At 36.9% G+C, this 24,536-nt stretch overlaps 1 protein-coding gene across 1 annotated transcript; it reads right to left on the bottom strand.

Annotated features, from left to right (window-relative positions):
* Positions 1-896: 896 nt before the first annotated feature.
* Positions 897-23,650, bottom strand: slc6a2 (solute carrier family 6 member 2). Its single transcript, XM_052560319.1, has 15 exons — positions 23,496-23,650; positions 22,756-23,239; positions 21,506-21,637; positions 20,930-21,167; positions 14,477-14,615; positions 14,187-14,321; positions 13,950-14,053; positions 12,183-12,307; positions 11,904-12,016; positions 11,548-11,676; positions 11,075-11,174; positions 8,005-8,105; positions 3,711-3,878; positions 2,971-3,042; positions 897-2,849 (listed from the first exon to the last, which is right to left on the bottom strand). Exons 2-15 carry the CDS (start codon positions 23,051-23,053, stop codon positions 2,826-2,828), a joined length of 1,878 nt encoding a protein of 625 aa, XP_052416279.1. The 5' UTR covers positions 23,054-23,239; positions 23,496-23,650; the 3' UTR covers positions 897-2,825.
* Between the last annotated feature and the right edge of the window lie 886 nt (positions 23,651-24,536).

Here is a 24,536-nt window from a genome sequence, read left to right on the forward strand (position 1 = left end):
CAATGTGTCTATATTTTACACTGCAGCATGACGGTTTCTTAAGCAATGCCATCTGTGGGCTCAAAGGTCGAGCACATTCAACTGAGGTGTCCTGCCTTGCCCTACGTGTACTGTGATTTCTCTGGATTATCTGAATCTTTTCACAAAATGATGTATGGTATTTGGTGAAAGACCTAAACTTTTTAGCAATTTTGCATTGTGAAATATGATTTTTGATTTGACACTTCTCTCGTGAAATTTGGCACAAAGTGACTAGCCATGATCCAGCTTTTCTTGCAAAGACTGAGATGTTCCTTTTATAACCAAACATCATGCCTTGACCATTTACCAATTCACATTCTGTCAACTGTTTCAAAACAATTGAAGCAAATGTGTTGTAGCCGTCAAAAACAAAATTTGTTCATATTTACAGAGTACATTTACATTGGTCAGTGAAAACTTTGGAAATCTTTTTAGTAATTTTGTCAATTAAATAAAAGTTAAAGAGAATTAACAAATCACAGATTCTTGATTTTACTGCATTTTGCAAAATGTCCCAACTTTTCTGGGACTGGGGTTGTACTAGGCATTACCCTGGAAAGAAAAAATGAAAAATTTGTCAGAAATATCTTGGCTGATGTATAAAATCTCAAACTCAACGCATATGCAAACTTTTTCATGGAACACTTCACTGAACCTTCAGACAAAAAATAAATGAAATAAAAATAAATAAAAGTTGCATTTGTGTTGAGAATCAAATTTTACACATCAGGCTTTTGTGACTCAATACTCAAGGTTGGAGAAACAACTCAGGTTCATTGAGACCCCCACAATATGCTGTTTGGTGCAGCTGCTGATACTTATAAAAGAAGATGAAATTCTGATAGCTTCTGATAAATACTACTTGTCAATCTATATTTCCCAATATGTCTTGTAAGGACTTTATTGTTATAGTGTGCATATTTGAACTTTTTCATATATATTTGTCACTTACAATCAAAAGGACAGTTTTGTAGTTGTACACGTTATTCTGTAAGCATCACTCAGAAATGCCAGAGCTGCTCCGTTTACATTCATGTGGTTACATTACCCCCGGTTACACGGAAGAATACATTTCTGAATATTTATATCTTTACCGACATCACACAGCATGATATAACAGTAGACACTTTGCTTTAAATGTTTTACATTCACATTTTATAAAGAATTTGTTACATACAATATTAGATATATAACAAAAGAATATATTTGTATCTCTTTATATGTCATAATCCACATATGTTGCTTACTTCCTACCAGTGATCATGTTTTCTGTAATTTTTTTGTATTTCAAATGATTCTACACAAATAAATAAAACACAAACCAACATAATGGCAGTTGATTTTGACACTTTAAAATGTTAAAACAGTTCCTTCAAGCAAAAATCCCACAGTGAATCACAAAATGTATGCGTCATCTTGAGACAAAGACAACCATATAGACTATTGATTTTAACTAGTTTGATAACCTAAGAGACTTAATCTGTTATCTATACTCACACACAGACACACACACATTCCATACAAGGCATGAAATGATCAACAAGACCACATGATAATGGGATTGTACCACAAGAGCTCAATTAATTGAATTTTCAGTGTATAGTGTAAAAAGATTTCCAATGTCATGTCAAACAGAATTTTAACTAAATAAGCTAAACCCCTGCCTAGTGTATTTGAACATTGCTGCTTTACTGTACATCAGCTGGACTTTCCTTCATGAGTTTAAAATATAATGTTATTTGTCTTTATCTGATAATTTTGAATTTCTCGAAGGGGCAAAAATGTCTTGTGCAAAGTAGCGAATTTGTGACAATAATAATTGTTGCTCTGACCCAAGGCCGTAAGTAAAGCATAAAAGTTGATCCATTGACTCTAAGCACAAAAAATCCCTTTTCTTTAAAACTATAACAAAATAAAAGCTCTTCAGCTCTACTTGAGACAAATCATTGGAGCTCAGTTCATTTTGAAAGCTATGAGCATAAATTGAGCGTCATTTGGCATGGAGTTAATTGAGACTCTCTCTCAATGAGATGCTTTAGCCACTCTCTTCATGAGGATGAGTAACTTAATGACAGGAAGTTTATGACTAGATAAGGCACTGACACAATGGTGTACGTCTGCTTTGTGAGGTTTGTCAAAAAGGAAAAAGATGTGCTTAAAAAAATGCTTGGTGGACACTTGATGTAAGCCAGCTGTTGCAAAACCAAGGTAAAATGTGAGAAACTCACAGCTGCGCTCTAACATGTACTGTAGCAATGACTCAAAATGCTCCAAACCTGTTATATATTTCCTGGAATATCAAGGGGGTTTCCATTTCTCAGTGTGTTACGTAAAGCTCTACAACTTACACTATGAAATAGATTGTAAGTTAACCCGTCACACCCACACACATTCACCTTCCCAGTCATACAGAACAAAATAGCTTGGGGGGGTGGGTTCTGCTTACATTTTCATACATAAAGACCTATAACCATCATAACCAAAACTAAAATATTAATAATATAACTAATATATAAATAAACATCTTAAGAGGATTGAAACCTAAGGGTATGATTTAAAAGAAGTACAGACGCCATACAATATAAAAAAGTCTAGTCAACCACTGAACACAAATGGAGCAGACTTGACAGTACAGTGTGTGGTTGGGAAATGCACAAAGCCATTGCTTCATTCTGTCCTTTTCTCAGGGGACACTTTTCAAATGGTAAAAGGCCTTTGCAGAAACTTTTCTCTCTCTTACACATGCCATATCTTCTCCAGTATTCAAGTAGCATTTGAAAGGTCACTCCCACCTGACCCCTTCATCAGATGGATAACCAATGTCTGAGCTGGAAAAAAAACAAGACCAAACATGCAATAGGAAAACCATGAGGATGTTGCTCCGGGACATTTTCTTCAAAATAATATCGGTAAACTGTAATTGTAATGGTAGATTTTGCATTATCTTACCTTAGACTGTCTGATATTACCCTCCATCACCATGTGATATTCATGTTCAGGAGTAATGCAGTACGCTATCCTCTGCAATGAAGGACATTAAAAGCAAAAAAATGAACTAGCAGAAATAATAAACCACACGTTTAAACAAAAACTTAATTATTGGCTCAGAAACAGATGGCAATGTGGCATTTTATTTTGCATAGGTTAGATAATCTCTGAAGCCATTTAAGATAGCATGCTGCTTGTGGAAAATATGAGTATGTAAGCACTGAGCCAGATGTCAGTAGCATGTTTGTGGCTTTGGGAAGTGACGCATTTTGAAATGAAAACATCTCTCAGTTTTAGGACCACACAAAGTCATGAAGCAGACTTAAGTGTTGGACAGATTTACTGAGGGCATTCAACGTATGATGAGATTGAAACAAGGAATCTGCTGGAAGTTCACTCTGCTTGAGTGAAAATGAAGGGGTGTATGAATATAAAACCTAATATAATATAATAACAATATGTATGTGTGTGTGTGTGTGTATATATATATATATATATATATATATTCTTTTTAATTTTTTTTCTTTGTTTCCTTTTTCACCGATAAATGTGTCACTTACCAGTGTGTGTGTGTGTCTGTCTACATATACCTATAGCATTAAACCATATTTTGAGGAAAATTTATATTATTTATTAACTTGCTATATGCAAAAATAATAAAAGTCCTCATTTAGACCATTAATACAAACGTGTTTACTAACCTGTGTGAAGGTGCCTGGCAAAATAAAGAATTTGTAGATGGCGTAGACTGGTACACACAGCATGGAGGACAAGGCTATGAACCAGCCCAACGTATTTGACCAGGTAGGGAAAACATAGTCATCATATGTCAGTTCGCCGGAGGTAACAATGCTGGCGATTACCACAAACTGCACAGAAAAAGAAGTCAGGAAGTGCATAAACAAGGTGTAATTCCCTATTCTGTACAAATGAGCCAGATTTGTCAGCATAAGAAAGTATATATATATATTTTTTTTACTAGTTGAAACAAGTACACTTGAGTAAATTTTCGGTTAACTGTCAAAAGAGATTTAATAATCTGACAGGGGACAGAGAAAGACATTATTTCCTTAAAGGTGTTATGACATGAAAAACCAAATTTCCCTTGATCTTTTGACATAGAAGAGGTCTTTGTATGCTTGCTACATCCTGCAAGTTTCATAACTTTAATTTCCTCATGATCAATAAAAAAGCATTTATCTAATAACCCTCAGAAAATGGCTCATTTGGATCTGAGGTGCCAGGTGACATAAACTGGGCACAGTAGTTTGCATATGACCACCTCCAGAGCAAGTAATCTTCTCAACATATGGCCCCACCCACTTTCAGATGTTTAACAGCTGACACCATGTCCTAACTACACGCGACGACGCAACACGCGATTAAAGGTATATTTTCCATGTAAACCATGTAACTTTCACCTAGATATTACACTATAGAGACTATGTCTGTATCCTGAACAAGAAAATACAAAAAACATCCAAACCAATTTAAGAGTAACAATTTAATTGTGATTCAACAAATAAAAAACAGATGCAATACGGATTAAACAAATGATAAAGCTTGGTTTATTGAATATCAGGTCCCTTTCTACGAAAGTACTTTTTTAAATTATATGATCACTGATCATAACCTAGATGTGCTCTGTTTGACAGAAACCTGGCTAAAACCTGATGATTATATTATTTTAAATGAGTCTACCTCCCAAGATTACTGTATAAACATGAGCCGTGTTCAAAAGGTAAAGGGGGAGGTGTTGCTTCAATTTATAACAATGATTTCAGTATTTCTCAGAGGGCGGGCTTGAAGTATAACTCGTTTGAAGTAATTGCGCTTCATATAACATTATCCAGAGAAATGTGTGTTAATGATATAATGATAAGAAAACAAACACAACACAACCCCAGGTATTTATTCAATACAGTGGCTAAATTAACGAGAGATAAAGCATCAACAAGTGCTGACATTTTACAACAGCACAGCAGTAATGACTTTATGAACTATTTTACTTCTAAGATCGATACTATTAGAGATAAAATTTTACCCATGCTGCCTTCAGCTACAGCATCGCATCAGACAGTGCACTATAGATCCCCTTAGGAACAGTTCCACTTATTCTCTACTATAGGAGAGGAATAATTGTATAAACTTGTTAAATCATCTTAACCAACAACATGTATGTTAGACCCATCTAAGCTCCTAAAAGAGGTGGTTCCAGAAGTCATATATCCTCTTCTGACTATTATTAATTCATCATTATCATTAGGATATGTTCCCAAAACCTTAAAACGGGATGTTATTAAGCCTCTCATCAAAAAAAACCCCCAAAACTCGACCCCCCCAAAATTAGTTAATTACAGACCAATCTCGAATCTCCCTTTTCTATCCAAGATACTAGAAAAGGTAGTATCCTCACATTTATATTCCTTCTTAGAAAAAATGGTACCTGTGACTTCCAGTTGGGATTTAGACTGTATCATAGAACTGATACTGCTCTCCTTAGAGTTACAAATAACCTGCTTGTATCATCTGATTGTGGTTGTATCTCTCTATTAGTGCAATTGGATCTTAGTGCTGCGTTCGACACTATTGACCACAACATTCTTTTGCATAGACTAGAAAACTTTGTTGGCATTAATGGAAGTGCATTAGCATGGTTTAAATCATACTTATATGACCGCCATCAGTTCATGGCAGTGAATGAAGAGGTATAATATCGATCACAAGTGCATTATGGAGTACCTCAAGGCTCAGTACTAGGGCCGTTACTCTTCACGCTTTACACGTTACCCTTGGGAGATATCATCAGAAAACACGATGTTAGCTTGTTGTCCACTGTTATGCTGATGATACTCAGCTCTATATTTCTTCATGGCCTGGTGAAACATACCAATTTGAAAAACTAACGGTTCTAATGGCCACATTGCTTTGTCTTTGTTTATTTTGACCATGTGCTCCTTTTGTCCTGCCCCCTTGTTTCACATTACCACGCCCCCTCGTTTAGTCCTTGTTTGGTGCTTATTACTTGATTGTTCTCACCTTTCCTGTGTGCTTTCCTTCCTATTTTTTGTGCTCATTTTCCTCATGTGTTTGCTGGTTCGTTTTGTGTGTGTTTGCGTAGCTCGCTAGCTGATCTTTGCAAAATAAGAGTTTTTTCTGTTAAGGTCTGGTTTTTATTAGTTAAAGTCTATTTTTGTCTATTATTGTTTTTCTTTTAGTTTGGATCTCATTTTTAGTATTCTTAAGTATGACTTATTTTTATTTCAAGGATTTATTTTTTTCCTTTGAGTCATTTCATTTATTAGACTTTCCAGTTATTTCAAGAGCTTTTATTTTCTTTACTTTTATTCATTTCTTTACTTTTTCGTTTACTTTGGTTTGTCACCGTTGGTTATTTTTCTAGCTCCCCTTTTACTTACAGTATTTTGTTTCTAGGTCATAATATTCCTGTCTGCCTTTTTGCTCTCGTTTTGTTATTGTTATTATTATAATTATTATTATTTCTGTGTTCTCTTGTTGTCATTGTTGTCTTGAGTCTCGTCTGGTGTTTGAGTTCTCTGTCTGTTCCTGTCTTGCTTCCTGATGTCTCCCTGGCCACTGGGTCTGCTCCGCCTGGAGGTCTGATGTGTGCGGCTTCACCTCCATAGCCAAGTGCCCTTGGTTCCTGGTGCAGTGGTCTGGTCTCTAGTGCTGCCTCCTCCCTTACATTCCTCCACTCGGTTGTCACCCAGGGCCCTTCACCCCCCCCCCCCCCCCCCCCCCACCTGCCTGCACCACAGTTGTGTACCCTACTGTCTGGTCAATTCAAGCCATTCCCTTCTATTGTGCCTTGTCTAATTTGTCAATAAACTGATGGTCACTGCAGTCACCCAGATCCAGTACATATCCAGCCCAGATGGTGGATCGGCATCTAGAGAGGATCTCTACAGCCCAGAAAGACAGAGGAGACCAGTACAACTAGATGAGTTCCAGAGACAGATTCATAGTCGAGACCTTGTCTCCTAGACAGCCACCAGGACAAGACCACAGGAAACAGATGATGCTTCTGCACAATCTGACTGTGCTGCAGCATGGATGAACCTGCTGGTTTCGTCTGGCCAGAGGAGAACTGGAACCCGACTGAGCCTGGTTTCTCCAAAGGTTTTTTTCTCCATTTTGTTACCAATGGAGTTTTGGTTCCTTGCTACTCTCACCTCTGGCTTGCTTAGTTGGGGACACTTCATTTTTAGCGATATCATTGACTTGATTGCACAGATACTATATAAACCGAACTGAGCTGGATTATGACATCACTGAATTCAGTGATGAACTGCCTTTAACTGTCATTTTGCATTATTGACACACTGTTTTCCTAATTTATGTTGTTCAGTTGCTTTGACACAATCTGTTTTGTTTAAAGCAATATATATATAAAAAAAATGACTTGACTTTAGAAAAAAAAAATCCTGATTTTCAGTTTTTTACATGTGCTGAGAGTGGGGAAAAGAGGGTAAACTCAACTCATGCACACCCCTGCCAGTGATACAAGTATTACTTTCGATTAAACATTGGGAAAATTTCCTCACCATCACACACAAGTTGAAAGATGAAGTGGAATTAGATCTGACTCCAGCTGATTCACAAACCATAAGAAAATGATTTCATAATGCTTTGTTTTGAAATGACCATTTTATTTTGATTATGTTGATACTTTTTCCTATGCAATGACGTTAGATAATCATAACAGTGGCTGAATACTAACAAGCATTAAAGGACTCGCTTTTGTCCTTTGTAAATACGTACGTCTAAATAAAAACAGGTTATTTTTGACAGAGGGTCAGAATGAGGGTTGAGAAATAATAAATATTTTTTTCTTTTTGGCAATTTTTTTTTTAACATTATAGGTACACCTCAAGGAATGTATTAAATAAAAAATAAAAAGAAAATCCATGTCATGACCCCTTTAAGAGACAAATTACATCAGGTGTTATGTTCATACACCCCTGTTTCACTCACCAGTAAGAACGTTGGACTGACGTACTTCCAGCAGAGCCTCCAGTAGATCCCTGGTTTGAAGCCTGTCATGCGTTCAATGTCCTCACTAAATCTGTCCACGCCTAAGGGACAAACACACATGGAAATTTGCAGCATCTGGACATCATTTCAAGATAAAAGTACCAGAGACCTTTCTCTGTATTTCTCTGAATTGTGGTTTCTCTTCAATATCAATGATGATCTGAACTCTTTGTACCGCACTCTTAGACATCACTGTATTTAAAATTTATGTAATACTATATGAAGTAGATATGAGTTTTGGATCTCTGGAAGTGATGTAATGGAATGCAGTGCAGATAATTGACATTTTAAAGAGTAGTTGCATAAAATAATATTACAGACAATGTGTTGAAATGTACAGTATGCAAACCATTTTGAAATTCACACAATACAAAGTAGGACTATAATAAATTACATCCCTTGCAGTAACTTAAACTTAATGTGTTTTGGAATAATTACAAAAATATATGAAGTTGAGATAAATGTATAATTTTTGGTCAGTCTTCAAACTTTCATTGTCATAGCTCTGATATGGTTCAGTTCTGACCTTACTTGCACTGTAATGCATGTAATGGAGTTGGTCCTCCCTTTGTACCTTCCACTCTTCTGGAAAGGCTTTCCACGAGAATTTGGAGGGTTTCTGTGGGAATTTATGCCCATTCATTCAGAAGAGCATTTGTGAAATCAGGCAGTGATGTTGGATGAGAAGGCCTACAATGCAATCTCCATACATGTTCATGCCAAGGGTGTTTGATGGATTTGAGGTCAGGGCTCTGAGCAGGCCAGTCAAGTTGTTCCACACCAAACTCTTCCAACAAAAGCTATGTTTTTATCCACATATTTTTATCCACATTTTGGAAAAATTAAATAAATATATTAAATTCAATTTTTTTATATAAATGTGCATAAAAACGTATGCACTCAACTAAGTAATTAGTTGTTATCAATTTCTTATCCTGGAAACACTTTTACCAAATATATTCCTTAATGCACATCAAAAAGGATTTTGCAATGGGACAACATAACTGGACTAAAAACCAACAGAACGATCTCTTTGCACAGCATCTGAAATGCTAGTTCTGTAATTCTAAAATGCTTGCGCATGTCTTGCCATAGTGCTTTGTTATAATTAACTCCCAGAACTGTGTTCCCAAATAGCAAGCTCTGAAAATAAGATAACATAACATAACTGTATTTTGTCTGTGCAGCCTGAAGCTCATTATTTATTGTATACTTTAATTATTAAATAAAGTGCCTACTCCTACTTCAGCAAATAAGTTTTTTGTTTTCTACAACTCACTGAATGGAAAGAGAGGTTCATTCACAAATGTTTATTTCAATAATCTATTTTTGCACATAAGTTTATTTCGTAACTTCATAATGAAAGCATATCAAACTGACTTTCACAGTACCATGCTAGAATTCACACTTGAATTACCCATTTTTGTCACAAATGTTTTTCAATGCAGACTGCATGGCTAGGTGCTTGATTGTATACACCTGTGGCAATGGGTCTAAGTGAAACAGTTATTGTTTAATTTACATTTATGCATTTGGCAGATGCTTTTATCCAAAGCGACTTACACTGCATTCAAGTTATTAATTTTTTTACCTAACATGTGTTCCCTGGGAATCGAACCCACAACCTTTTGCACTGCTAACACAATGCTCTAACACTGAGCCATAGGAACTAAAGGTGTGCCCCAATACATTTATTTGCCGGCAGCCATATCACCCTGGAGCCCAAGACCGGTTTCCCACTGAAGGTAAGCAGGACTGAGCCTGGTCAGTAACTGGATGGGAGACCTCCTGGAAAAACTAGGTTGCTGCTGGAAGAGGTGCTAGTGAGGCCAGTAGGGGGTGCTCACCCTGAGGTCTGTGTGGGTCCTAGTGCCCCAGTGTAGTGATGGGGACACTATACTGTCAACAAGCACCGTCCTTCGGATGAGACGATAAACCGAGGTCCTGACTCTCTGTGGCCAGTAAAAATCTTTCGAAAAGAGTAGAGGTGTGACCTCGGCATCCTGGCTAAATTTGCCCATTGGCCTCCGACCATCATGGCCTCCTAACAATCCCCATATCTGCTGACTGGCTTCATCACTCTGTCTCCTCTCCACCAGTAAGCTGGTGTGTGATGGGTGTTCTGGCGCACTATGGCTGCCGTCGCATCATCCAGGTGAATGCTGCACACTGGTGCCGGATGAGGATATACCCCTGACAATGTAAAGCGCTAGAAAAGTGCCTAGAAAAACGCTATATAAATGTAATGAATTATGAATTATTATCCAAGCAGTGTATATATTAATATATGTACCTTAGGGTGGCCACATGCGCCGTTCATACGGGACTCGTCCCAGCCAGGATTTTAATATTGGCTAAAATATCCAGGTTGTGTGACATTCATGAGTTATAGAAAGCAGAGCAGACAGCTCCTAATGCTTTCGATTCGCTCTCACGAACCTACTTTTTGATGAAGTGTCTTTTTTTGAGTGTGAAGCAACGATTCAAGTCAAACGACCGAACAAACATGTGCTTTGCATGTGCATCAGATTTGCCAGTTCTCCCACTCTTCCACCAAAGCACTTGCAATTTCTCAAACATTTTTGGGGAGACACAAGGTTTCCTTCCTGTCTCCCTGTAACTGTTTTAGGCATTTTCCATTACAGACACTTCAGTTTATTGCTTTAGCCACATCTCCCTGCAGTCCCTGAGTAAGTAGAAAGGTGTCTTTGCTGTCCTAAGTTACTGTAAATGTGACCTTCATTGCCTTACGCCTGTAAACTGTTATCACAACTGTTTTAAGGACTGTTCCATAGGTGCATGTGGTATACTTAATAAAGGTTCATTAAACACTGTTTAAACCCTTTCCAAAAAAAAAAAAAAAAATATCTGTAAAGCTTATTTGTATTATTCTAAACGTAGTAGATAAACCTGTTAAAGATTACAAAAAATGTGCTCATCTGTGCATGAAATTCTGTCAGTAGTGGAAAGAACCTTAAAAGACAAAAATATGTTGTTTATTTCTGCTCACCATAGAACCAAGCTACTCCAATAGCCTCAATCAGCACCCCAAATAGAATAGATGTCCCTGCAGCATAGTTGTCCAACAGGGTCAGCACATAGATCCCTCCCTGTCATGACCGAGATATAAGTCAAAATGCTGCTGAATAAAGGACTTAAATTAAATTAACTCAACATTATATTTATTTTAAGTTTATTTTGTGAATATTCATTTATTTTGCCTGTTCATGGTTATATATATTCACAAAACATAATTTGATCTGCTAAGTTTTTTTTCTTTGTAACCCAATGCATGCTGAAATGCTCGATAGTGTACATTTTACTGATTTGAACACATTGATCACACTACTGAAGCTAAATAAATATGATCACAATAGCAAATTAAATAGGGATATTATATATGATAAAATATAATGTGGCAAGAAAAAAAATCATAGTATTTTCATATGGTCACACTGCTAAAAACAGACCCAACATACTTACATTTGTGATGCACAAAAGGGCCACTAGGAATGTCCCAAATGCTACAATAAACGTAAATACTTTTCTATTCCTCTTCAGAATTTTGAAGTCATCTGACAGCCCAGTGATCACTGCCTCCATGCCACCCATCTAAATAAGACATTATTAGTAACTCAGTTATTATTAGTAGTAATTCAAAAATAATTTTTTTGTAATTGCACTGTTTTTGTCAATTAACATTTTTGTGAGATGGCCCAGACAAATCAAAGGTGTTTAACCAAAAGGACTATTTGCATGATCTTTATATATGCCATACAAATATATTACAAACTAGTTCCATATAAATTGAGACAATTACAGTGTCACTTTGTACTCACAGCGCTGTCAATTCCAAGAGTCAAGAGCATAATGAAAAAGACTATCGCAAAGAATGTGGCTCCAGGTAGGGTTGAGATCGCCTCTGGGTAGATAATAAAAACCAATCCAGCTCCTGCACACAGATATAAACAATCACTACACAGATCAGCAGAGGGACACTGTACAACATCATAAAAATAATTACGTTTGTTGGGGATCAACCTCTGAGAAACTGAGAAAAACATGAATAGGTTGAGTAATAAACAGAGTAAAATGGTGAGGTTTTAGGAGTCACATACCCTCAGTGGCCACATCCTTTATGTCGACATGATGCTGATTAGCCATATAGCCCAGTACTGAAAAGATTGCAAACCCTGAGAAGAAACTGGTCACGCAGTTTATTGTGCTTGTCAGAATAGCATCCCTGCAACAAAGCACAAAGCAGAACAGTTTACATTGCACCAGAAGTCTCAAAACTGCTGAGTAGAATCTATGACTTGAACACTTTAATGGCGCAGCGAGTTGATACCAAAGCTGTGGCTTATCCCCACTGTGGATATGCTTCGAGTTATCGAGTCTCATTTAGATTGTTCCTGTGCAGAGGAACTGTGCACTGTTGAAGTTTAGCATTGTTCTTTGAAAGCTTGTTCACTTGTTCCCACAATGTCTGTCAGTTGCAGTGACTAGACATTACAAAAGCCCAATTCATAAGCAAACAATTTATACAAAGAGTAGATCCAAGAAGAAAGAATACAACAATTCATGATTTTAATCATTTCAAAGTGTGTCCTAGGGTAGGACCATTCAGTGTAGTCTGTGAAGAAGCGCATAAATCTGAGCAGCCATCTGCTTGCAATGTATTGCTATGGTGGCCAAAAGCTGAAGAGGTGCAAAATGCTGCTGAATACTACATCATTTAAATGTATATAATGTGAAGATGAATATTTCAAACTGACATCTTCATTGGTTTTCTTTATTTCCCATTAAAAACTAAAAAAAATATTTTGTCATTTTAGGTCTTAGTAAGACATATGTGCCCTGGAGAGCAAAACCCTGTTGGATCAGTGGGGTCATTGACATGCTTTAGATGTGCACATTGACAAAGCATCAAAAGAAGATTGCAATTCTGAATATTAATGTCATTAAACACAAGCCAACCAAAGTGGGCATTGACTTCATTGAACATTGGGCATTGAAATAAACTTATGAAGTCAATTAATAATTCAGACTGACTTTTGCCTCTTCATACCAGAAATCAGCACATTCAAGCGTCTAGTAACTTTGTACCAATTTCAACTACATGACAAATTTTTTTTTAATACTGACAACCATATCTGCATTGTTCTTTCATTCATACCTGACAGTTTTACCCAATTGCAAATATGTGATTTCCACCTCTGCAATTACTCAAAAATTGACAAGTTGTGTCGTTAATCATAATGAGGTTAAATGGTTAGTGCACAACTGAATGAGGGTTGAAACATATAAATCTACAGACTGACATTAGTCTATTTGACAAGAATTTTGTACTAAAACCTACCTGTTATTTTGTCTATTGGGTTCCACAAAGCCCACAAGGTGACTGCCACCTGCTGGTCCAACTAACAACTCTTCCTAACCTTTGATCTCTGGAAATAACATGCTGGTTTTCCCATGAAAGCTTTAACCCACCAGCAAGCAAAGCCATAGCATCTCAGTATTAGTAAACTGAAATGGTTCTGGGTATCAGATCAGAAAAAAATAATTATAATCCTTCAAATAAGATTTTACTCACATTGGAACCTGTTTGTAGTAAACACCATTATATAATTCTGAATAGATGTTATTATTAAGGACAATGCACACTGAACAGACAGAAGCAGACCAGCGCCAACAGTCAACCGATTATAGTGAAGTGAAGACCTGACAAACACTGATTCAGCATCGACGAAATTGAGTGTAGACCGATGGCAACAGATACTGACAGATGTAACACAACAATCCGACAAAAAATCTTTGTTGCCGGTTGTCTGCATCTGTGAAAAGGCATTTAGGGAATTTACAAACTTATCAAAGACTGGTCGTACCTGTAGCAGTTATTTTCAAATTTATTGTAGCTTGCGAAGGCGATGAGGACTCCAAACCCAGCTCCTAGAGAATAGAAAATCTGAGTAGCTGCGTCAATCCATACCTGCAGCAAACAAAAATGAGTGACAATCCATCTCTATTAACGAAAAGCGTGGATTTGTCCAAAAATCCAAGATATACAGTATATATCAGGAATAGTTCATAAAATAGGTTGAGCCCTGGTGGCATGAACTTACTTGAGGATTATTGAGCTTCTGTAGGTCAATGTGGAGATATGCCCTAATTCCATTCATTGCACCAGGGAGAGTGATTCCTCGAATCAGCAACACTAACAGCACTACGTAGGGCATAGTAGCTGTAACATACACCACCTAAACACCCCACAAATAAAGAAAGGTATTTTTTGTCCAGTGCCTTGAGATTGTTTTTCAGTGAAAAAGTGTATATATGAACAATAAATTCATCTTTGACAAAATGGCCAAACAACAACAACAACAACAAAAACATTTATCTGGTGTTTTTGCACCTTTCCCGAGGACTTGACTCCCTTCCACAGGCTGAAGTACAGGATAAAGACAACCACCAAAAGGCAGATAGCGAGCTCCCAGCGAGGAAGACCCAGGTCACTGATGCCTCTACTCTCATGAATGTGCAGCACCCCGCGCCTGGAGGAGGAGAAATGGTAGAAAAGAGTATTTTGTTCATAGTCACACTGTCTAAAAGTGGGAAAAAATGTTGAGAAATGTTGTGTGTGCCTTTTTCAAAGGCTCTCCAAGAGTAAAGGAAGTGTCCTGGGCCACAGTTCTCCTGGGACCAAGATATTCTTTAGAGTGATTTCCTCATCAAATGATCTCTATTCTTATCTCTGTTATGCTCTATTCTTAGTCATGCTCCAAGAGAATGGTGCAAAAATATTTATCTGCACATCAAAAAATGTTTTGAATAAACATACTGTACAGGTTCATTGGTGCCAAGGAACACCCTCTTTTCAGCAGAGTGTGTCACTGAGTTATAAACCATTGACATTCTTGTTAGACTCTAAAGTTTATGTAGGAGTTGCCTTGTCACTTGACATCACTGCCCATATAATACTATAATAAGGGGTTATGCATCAAAATAAAAGTGATGTTCTCTACAAACTTGAGTTAAGCTGCCACTTATAAAAGAGATTTCTATTCTATTTGTCATATACACCAGAAAAGGCAAATTATATTGTAAAGAAGGAGGCCTATGCCAGTCATTCATTAATGTTAATGATACGAATTTCAATTAAAATGTGTGGTGTGATGTGGACTGGGTGTGGTGGGCCGCTCTGTGCCAGAAAGTTCAACGCCATTTTTTTTAGCCCCAGTCCACCCGACTGTGTGTCACACACTGTGCTGCGTCAATCGCTTCAAAAGATTTGCCAGAGAGTAAATTAACCATAAACTTGCTCCCCAACAGGGAGGACCTACGTTTCTAACATTTTAATGGCTGCATAAATAAAAAAGGGTTGAATAATGGTTAAGAACAAAGGTTTCTCAACCAGCCAATGATGAATAGTATTGCTGGTTCTCGCAAAATATCTGGATACACCCCGTGAAAAGAGTCTCTGTATAATGTGATCTAAATGATTCCTGTGCTTCACCCAGTGAGGTTCAAAGCAGAAAAACAGTACAGGCCATTGTTCATATATTATAAACAAACCCCTATAGCACTGCCAGAATATTGTTGTAGTCTTTTCTACTGAAAGAAGTATCTTGTAAAGGAAAAAACGAAAACTGCTCTGTTTGAATACACTTTATGAGTTTAGAACCCATGATGTGAATGTAAGGTTAAAGACAGCATTTGGGTGTTTCCAAGTAATCTGCTCACCGGATCCAGTATTAAAGGGGTCATATGATGTCATATGAAGAGATTTTTCCTTTCTCTTTGGAGTGTTACAAGCCCGTGGTGCATAAAGAATATATGTAAAGTTGCAAAGACTAAAGTATAAAATCCAAAGAGATATTCTTTATAAAAGTTAAGACTCATCCACACCCCCTGAAACGGCTCATTCTAATATGCCCTCACATCTCTACATCACTGTGTGGGAAGATTTGCATAAGCCGCCCAAATGTTCAAGCAAAGATTAAAGGCGTAACTTTTATTCTCTCTGTTGCCACCGCTGCCATGTCGTGGAGTTGCTGTTTGTTTCATTGTGAAAGTGAAGCTACTACTTTGGCCTTTTCCTGTTTCCTGAACCAGTAGCCTCCAATGCATCTGTGGCACAATGGCTGTTTCTATAAAGTTGGGCAGTTCAAACATTGCAAGGACAGTCTGGCGCTTCTGACTCACAGCCTGTAAGTACATTATTTATATAAAGAATTTGCCACTGATGATTCAAACGCGAGTTTTGAGCGGTGTACTGTAGGCTTGTTTCTTGTATCTCAGATCACTAATGCAGACATAGTAACGCGATATGCAACGCAATGCTTAAAAAGACAATATAACTCTGACGCTAAATAAACCAATATCCTGAGTTATTCAGTTACTCCTAACAGTACATTGACTGAACTGCTAAAAGAGAACCGATGATGGGATGTGCATGGACTGAGTCTCGTGCTGCTGGCTTTGGGGACCACATAGTATGTTAAGGGCCGCATAGCATGAAACACGCTTGAGGCATTCGGCCAATCACAATGCACTGATTAGCTGGCCAATCAGAGCACACTTTTCAGAGCGATGAACCTTGTAAAAATCAACACGTTTCAGAAGGCTGGGCATAGAGGAGAAAAAAATGATGTGCAGTATGTGGAAAATAATTTATTAAAGTTTTTTTAACCTTAAACTGCATAAACACATTGCATTACACCAAATACACCAAATAATGTTATTTTTTTAGCAACGTCATATAACCCCTTTAAGGAACTATTATATAGATAAAGGACTCACTCAATGATGGGTTTGTTTCTTACAAACACCACTTTTTGTTTCACCGTATGTTAATTGATAGACTGTGGGATACTTGTGGATTACTGTGATGTTTTTTATAAGCTGTTTGGACTCATTCTGATGGCAACCGTTCACTGCAGAGGATTCATTGGTTGGCAGGTGATGTAATACTAAATTTCTCCAAATCTTTTTAGATGAACTAACAAGCTCATCTACAACTAAAATTGCCTTAAAGTGAGTACGTTTTCATTTTTGGGCACATTTTGAAGAATCCAATGCTCTGTTATTGGCCAGTGACAAAACTAGTCATTCTTTCACACTATGACAGAAGTAACTGTAATAATATATAGTCCAAAAACACACAAACAGAAACTCCTAGATACACTCCTAAATAATCTTCCTAACTTCAGAAACAGACATAACCACTCTTTTCATTCTGTGGCAGCAGATCTTGAGCCTGAGATCAGTTTCGGTGACAGCGGTTAAGTCAGGACAGATGTGAGCACAGCCTCCTCTAATTGAATAATTACATTAGATTGGCGAGTATCTTGGCAAGCGTTCCCTCTGCTCTTCATTTATCTGATGTCCCATCCTTGCCAAGCTAAATCCAAACACCTATGATTTCAATATATCCTCAGCTGAGCCAGAAATCAGTCACAGAAGAAAACTCTGATGGCATGCGGGGTCTCATCACAGCTTGCTTAACTCTGGGACAAATTATATTTGTTTTCATATAAGGCAACATAATGTCCTAATATGTGTGTGTATGTTTGCGTTTAATTTCCTTCCTATTATTTTTGTAATTATTAACAACGCACAAGCACTGCAAATGAATAGCATTTGTAAGAATTACAACAATCATATTTCATTTTGACAAAATGAAAAACTATTTACTGAAACACAACCGCTTGGTACTTTTAATAAATCGGGACATAACAAAATAAATCAAACAAGCACAATGAACCTATATACTAAGGGTTCACCATTATGCTGGTTTTATTTACTATTTTAATTACTTTTACCCCCCCCAACCCAGTAATCACAAAAAATGGTTTAAGCCTAGTCCCACACTGAAATGCATGACTTAATGCATGAGATGTTTTAACTGAATAATAATAATAATAAAAGTATTACAATATGTACAGTAAGTGCCTTTGATTTGTCTCAAGATGCACTCCAGTAATATTTTTTTTTTCTAAGGCATGTTTGCAAAAATTATTTTAATGTTCTATTTAAACTATGGCCTAATCCTGGCTTAGTCTGAAATCAGGCCTTAATGATTATTATTTGAAGGCACAAAAAGCAAGCTTTGTCTCTGCTTTTCAAATGATTATATTTTTCCTCAAAATCCACTATTTCTAGCTTCATGACATCAGTCCAGTGTTAAATCTAACAAGATTTCAGTAATGACAGAATAATTAGATCTAGGACACCTGCTGTGTAAAACAATACAACGGAGCAGTAACGGTTCATTATTCTCAACAAACAGTGATCGACTCGAACATGTCAAGATCGGCAGAGACAGCGTAGTCAAAGGATATGCGGGAGGCATACAAACTGAGGAAATTTGCTTTGTTGAGCTTGTCATATTTTGCTTTTGTCTGGTTGTCGGTTGTTTTAGAAAGATGTGTGGCACGAAGGGTTTGTGTAAGACCAATGAACTTCTGGATGGCTTCTGGACTGAAAGCTGCTGGTTCAACACCTCTTTCTGCTTAATCTAATATTCAATGTACGGCACACCTGCTGAGCATGTGAATCTGCTGTATGTGTGACAGTAATGAATATTCTCTAGTGCCCTGTTTGCTGTCCCATGATGGCAGGATTACTGGTGGCCGAAAACTATTATGGGGGAGGAAATGACAGCTTTCCACATCCCCTCACACACAGAAGACAGCTGGGGAAATGACACTTCAAAGGACTGCTGGGTGGAAAACCAGTCCAAAAGTGGGTAAGAGCACAGGAGAGGGAGAAAGTGAGAGAAACAGCTAAACAGACAGTGAGAACAAGACAAGCAGAGGGTTTAAGAAGCGGCAGATCACCGAGAAAGATGAGAAAAGGGGAGAAGCAAATGTGTTTAAAATATTAATTAAAATATATCATATCTGTATATATAGGAGAGAAACTTATGGATGAATATCTACATTTTACAGTGATGCTAGACTCTTTAAGAGATTGTGTGATATACAAACATGCATAAGATTTGAGCATTAATAAAGACACGGAAACCCTCACTAGAATCTGATGACGTGTCTCTGTGATTTTGTCCATAACTGCTTGTAAACAAATCGGCAAGTGCTGTAGGTTCTTCATTGTTTTACACATTCTTCTGGTTTCCCCTGACACAAGGAGCCAAATTTTCCCTTAGACACCGGGAAAGAATTGCTTTTCTTTGAAGTGCAAGCGGCTGCCTTTCTTTCAGTCAACATCAAGAGTTTTACATACTGATTGTAGGCAGAAGTTTCTGAGTTTCAAGTGATTGCATACATGTTTCAGTGATTTTGAACTAATTTTGCGAAATTGTTTACATCAGATCTGCTAATCATTGGGCCTGTGTTCCACCCCCAGAACAGCAACTGGGTACAATATAACTGGATAATAGTTAGGAAGGAATAGTTGACGAAAAAATATAATTCTGTCAATGTTTACTCAATCTCTTGTTGTTCAAAATCTATATGCTTAACTTGCCTCTATGGAACATAAAATAAGATATTTTGAAGAACCTTGAACAGTTTGGTGACAACTGACCATTATTATTATTATTTTTATATATAAAACACTCAGAATGTCTTATGTTCCACAGAAGAAGGAAATCATACAGGTTCGGAATAACATGAGGGTGAACTATATAATGAAAGACTTAGGAAAAGCTTTAAAAAGATTGATTTTCTAGAACTTACTATAAAATGTGGTAAAATTACTAGATAAATGCAGACTAAAAACCTTTTCCTTGGTATTTTTCATGGGATCAATAAAGCCAATTAACTTTTCCAATTGGCTGTCCCTGATACATATGCATCTCAAATCTTGGACATACAGTGCACACATGAAATTAAACTGTAGCTTCACAGTTCTAGAAGAAATTTGACCAAATATTGCTTCAACAAGATAATTATGTTAACTGCTAAAATGAATGGAAATCAACCTGTCTTCCAATACTAAACTAGCACTGACTGATTTATTCTCCCTCACAGCTAACTCCTCATGCAACTAGAAGTAATGATTAACTAAAACCCAAGACCCCTCCAACACAGCCTGATAGGGGCGCAGGCACAGCCAGGTTTGATATGTCTTTTCATCTTTTCCTGTCTGATCCAAAAGAAATCATTCCTATCTTTCAGAATGTCCTCATGATCTCACACAAGAATGAGAAAAAGAATATATGAAAAACAAATAGCTAAATGATAGCTCCATAAGGTGCCATATCAGCAAGACTCCATAAGCGACAAGCAACTGGTACAACATGACAAACTGAAACAGTGTAGAAAGACATCACGGACATTGTGAAGCAAGGAAACACCTGACTTGTTAAACAGCTGTATCATTCATAACTGATTTTGTACTTGAAAATGTTTCATTTACATTTACAAAACTACAGTAAAAGTGTTTGTTTAATAAACAGGATATTCATACTTGCAAATCTCAAGCTCACTGCAGTTGATTAAATAGAAAATATATAAACTGTCTGCCTGAATTCATTTAACTGACAATGATATGAAGATTTCATTTGCAAAAACATAACTCAGTTTTTAACCATTTTTAATAATTGATGTTCTTTCATTGTGCATTCAAATGAATATAAATCAAAATGCAGCTGGGTTATTTTGATTAGGCAAAGCAAAAAATGCAGCTAACTAACACAATAAAACACCATAAAAACATAACAATAAAAATAAAATATATGATTTTTGAAAATTAAAAGAGTTATCTGTTCATGCAAATAAACTTTTCATATTGCGTCACGTGTTCCTAGACATTTTTATGATACTATTGTTGGAATAATACACACAACAACAAAGCCACAGAGCCATAATAAAAAAAACATGATAAAAATGAATTTAAGACTCACTCGTAGAACTCTGCGGCTGGTGTGTTCTTGTACTTGGAATAGGAGGTTCTGTTACCCAAGACAGTGCCATTGATGTGTTGTGGTTCTGTGCAGTTTGGGCTGTTCCATGGGTTATTACACTTGAGCCAGGGCAGCTCACTCGTCAAAGAGGCAAATAAGTAATACAGTGACCAAGCTATGATGACGTTGTAGTAAAAGCCCACGTACAATGCTATGATGATCACAGTGTACCCAACACCTGAGGAGGAAAGTCACAAATATTTTGTAATTATATGTAAATATAATTTACATTGCTTTATCTGTTTCAGGCCTTTCTTTAAAAGTGTGTGCACTGACTTCAAAGTCACAAGAGAGTCAGTATAACCTAGTTCACTGCCCCATTGAATAGATTTGTTGGCTTTAGTTGGATCATTGAGTTAACCCTGTTTTTGTTTGTTGGGTCAGTGTAAAAGGAAACATCCAAAAGTTAGAACATTTGTTTTGGGGTTCGTTGGGCGAACTGTGTTCAGTGTTGAAATGTGTGAATCTGGTACAGTTAATCTCAGCATCTTTTATGTCTACAAATTTTCAGCGTACCTTTAAATACAGGGCAGATCTTCCAAACTGTAGCTGCTCCCTCTCTGTTAAACTGACCCAAGGCAAGTTCCATGTAGAACAGGGGCATCCCAGCAATGACAAGGAACAGAACGTATGGGATCAAAAAGGCACCTGGGAGGACACATTATAGAATTTTACATTTGATAGCTGATAGATTATGTACAGATGGCCAAAGAACAAATGGAGGCTAAACAACTGGCATTTGTGACTATACCTGCTAACATAGTGAATAGTCAATCAACAGTGGAGTTAGAAGCAGTTTGACGTAATCATAGTCTGACTTTGCATTATAATGTATTCACATATGGAAAATTCGACATGGTGTAACATTCTCATAAAACTTTCTGACCCTATGATTATATTTTCAAAATCAGAAATCTACCCGATCCCTGCTATATTTGTCTTTGTTCATGATGTTTTAATAACATAGTTTTAATATTATAATTGATACAAAAAAGTAAAATGTATAATTTATGCAAAAAGTGGTTTATTTTATGAAAAACTGATTACTGATTACTGTTTACTTTTCCACTAAAAAGTTAGACTGTTTCAATCATAAACACATTTCTGTCTCAAAGCTGATATAGATGCCTAAAACGGAAAAAAAAAATACATTTTGTTAGCTACTCATAAATTAAAGAAGATAACAAACTGTTAAACAACAGCCCACTAGTAGTTAATGAGTTGACTGACAGTGATATCTAGTACAGGGACGACTGGCAGGTTGTTGAGAAAAACAACAGGTTACAATTTTAATCTTTAACGACTGGAATAAAATGATGTAATGTTGATTAAAATGCATAAGTATACAATGAAATATGTATGTATGTATGTATGTATATATGTGTGTATTCTTTTGTAAATTATAGGGCAATTAAAAAGATATTTTTTCAATATTTCAACATATATTTCTCAATTTATGTTAAGATAATACAGTTGTCAAATTATTTTGTTCTTTTTTTCTTTCATACAATATTTGCTCTAACTCAGCAAGAAAATAATAGATTCAGCTCAAAGAATTTCTGAAACACAAAATGTGTTTTAAGCTAATACTTTGATACATAATATGTATGTTATACAGTGTATGTTCAATCAAAATTAACTTCAAAATCAAGAACAACGCTTGTAAATTCGTAAGCTGCTCCTCACAATAATTATATATCAAGTAGCCCACATTTTGTTCAGGGTGAAGGGTGACCCTCAGAATAAACAGAAGAACCAATTCTTACCTCCTCCATTTTTGTAACACAGGTAGGGGAACCTCCACACATTGGCCAGGTCCACAGCGAAGCCTATGACAGAGAGCAGAAAGTCCATTTTCTTGCCCCAGGTCTCCCTGACAACATCATCACTGGAGCCGGGGGTGCCGCCGCGGGAGCCCGGAGAAGCCACGACAGAGGAGTTCGTGTACTGGACCCCGTTCTGCTCCTTCACCAGGATCAGCTCCACTTCCTTTTTCTCCATGTTAAACTGCTTCAGCGGGGCCACCGAGGACAGTTTATGCTCAGGCAGGAGTTGGATGTTCATCTTTGCGCCCTGACGCTCTCGTGGCCCCAAGGATGTGGAGCAAGTGAGGTGCGTGCCGCTCGAACTGACGATGATGATGCTGATGATGCTCCTGTTGAGGATGATGATGATGGTGATGATGATGAATAGGAAACGCTACAGCAGTTGCTCTCCCGGAGAGGTAGATTGTTGCCAAGTCTTCATCAGCTGAAAGAGAGGAGAGATGAAAGTTTACTGTTACTGTGAGAAATGAAAAGCATCCCATGCATCATACTGTTAACCAGCCGAGCGCGCAAAACGATTTACAATGAAAGCGCTCTGTAACGGTCAACGAGGAAAAGAAAACTTTACGATGAAGATCACTAGGCATTTTCCTCTGGGCGCAACATAGTTCATGGGGTAACTGTATATGCCTGCATAAAGTGTCGCTTTTCAAGTCTGTAATATTTAAAGATGACTGTACTTGTCAGCATGAGGGGGTCCCTCCATGATCCGTCCCTTCTGCTTGATACAGAAAATGAGAGACTGCTGCTTCTCATGAAGTTTTACTTTCCCCTCCCTTCCAGCTGGAGCCTATAAATTCTGAGCATTTAAACCAACATCCAGTTTCTTCACACGTGATATTTTCCATACGATCATCTTCATCCTCTCTTCTTAATGTTTTTTTTAAGCTTCTCCGCCTCAAAATCACAGTCATCTTCAATCACGCGCTGCGCCACTATCGGACTTAAAACATGAAGCACCTTACGGAAAGTTTTTTTTTTGGTCACATTTAACACCAACGTGTTGTATAAATAGTTTCGTAATTTAGGAGAAGCGCAGTATAACATTACTGAATTGTTAGTAAAGCAATTCAGTGTGTAAACTATTCTATTCTGTTTATTCGGTTTAATTATTCTTACAACGGAATAAAATAATTGGACGTTTGTTCCAAGTTATATGATTTTCAATAACGTTCTCAAAATAACAGCTCAAAATAATATATATATATATATATATATATTTTTTTATGGAACTTTTTTTCTTTCCTGAAACGTTTTAGTTGAATATTTTTCGTTTATATAACGTCATTTGTTCAGATCGTTCATTCAGAAGCAGGCTAACAATTTCGTAATGTTTTACAAAATTACAAGATGGAACTTTCCCTTAATGTTTTCCCTAATGTTTAAACTAGGAAAAACGTGCCTTTGAGTGTTAAGAGATAATTTCATAACTTAATGGAAACTTAAAGCTAAACGTTCTTATATTTTAGCCGATGACGCCCCTTATACTTTGTATTTGTATTTTTGTTTAGTTTTGTTATTTGCTGGTTATATGTAGGGTGAATTCATCAGGTAAAGTGGGCCATTTAAGCTTGATTGTACTGTGCTCAAAGGGTTTACACTTTCAGAGCATAACAATCATTCTTAATTAAAGGGACACTATTTCTCTAATAAATAGTTTTGGTTGATGCAATGTGACACTGGTGGGTGTGGCTACCCCTTAAAGGAGGACTGTGTCATGG

This window comes from Carassius gibelio, chromosome B7, assembly GCF_023724105.1.
Source record: "Carassius gibelio isolate Cgi1373 ecotype wild population from Czech Republic chromosome B7, carGib1.2-hapl.c, whole genome shotgun sequence".
Taxonomy (NCBI): Eukaryota; Metazoa; Chordata; class Actinopteri; order Cypriniformes; family Cyprinidae; genus Carassius; species Carassius gibelio.

Coding starts and splice junctions, on each gene's coding strand:
- slc6a2 (XM_052560319.1), bottom strand. CDS start 23,053: ATGAACATCCAACTCCTGCCTGAGCATAAACTGTCCTCGGTGGCCCCG. Junction 21,168..21,505: donor GATCTGCCCTGTATTTAAAG/GTACGCTGAAAA, acceptor TTTCCTCCTCAG/GTGTTGGGTACACTGTGATC. Junction 11,677..11,903: donor CTCTTGGAATTGACAGCGCT/GTGAGTACAAAG, acceptor TGTCTTATTTAG/ATGGGTGGCATGGAGGCAGT.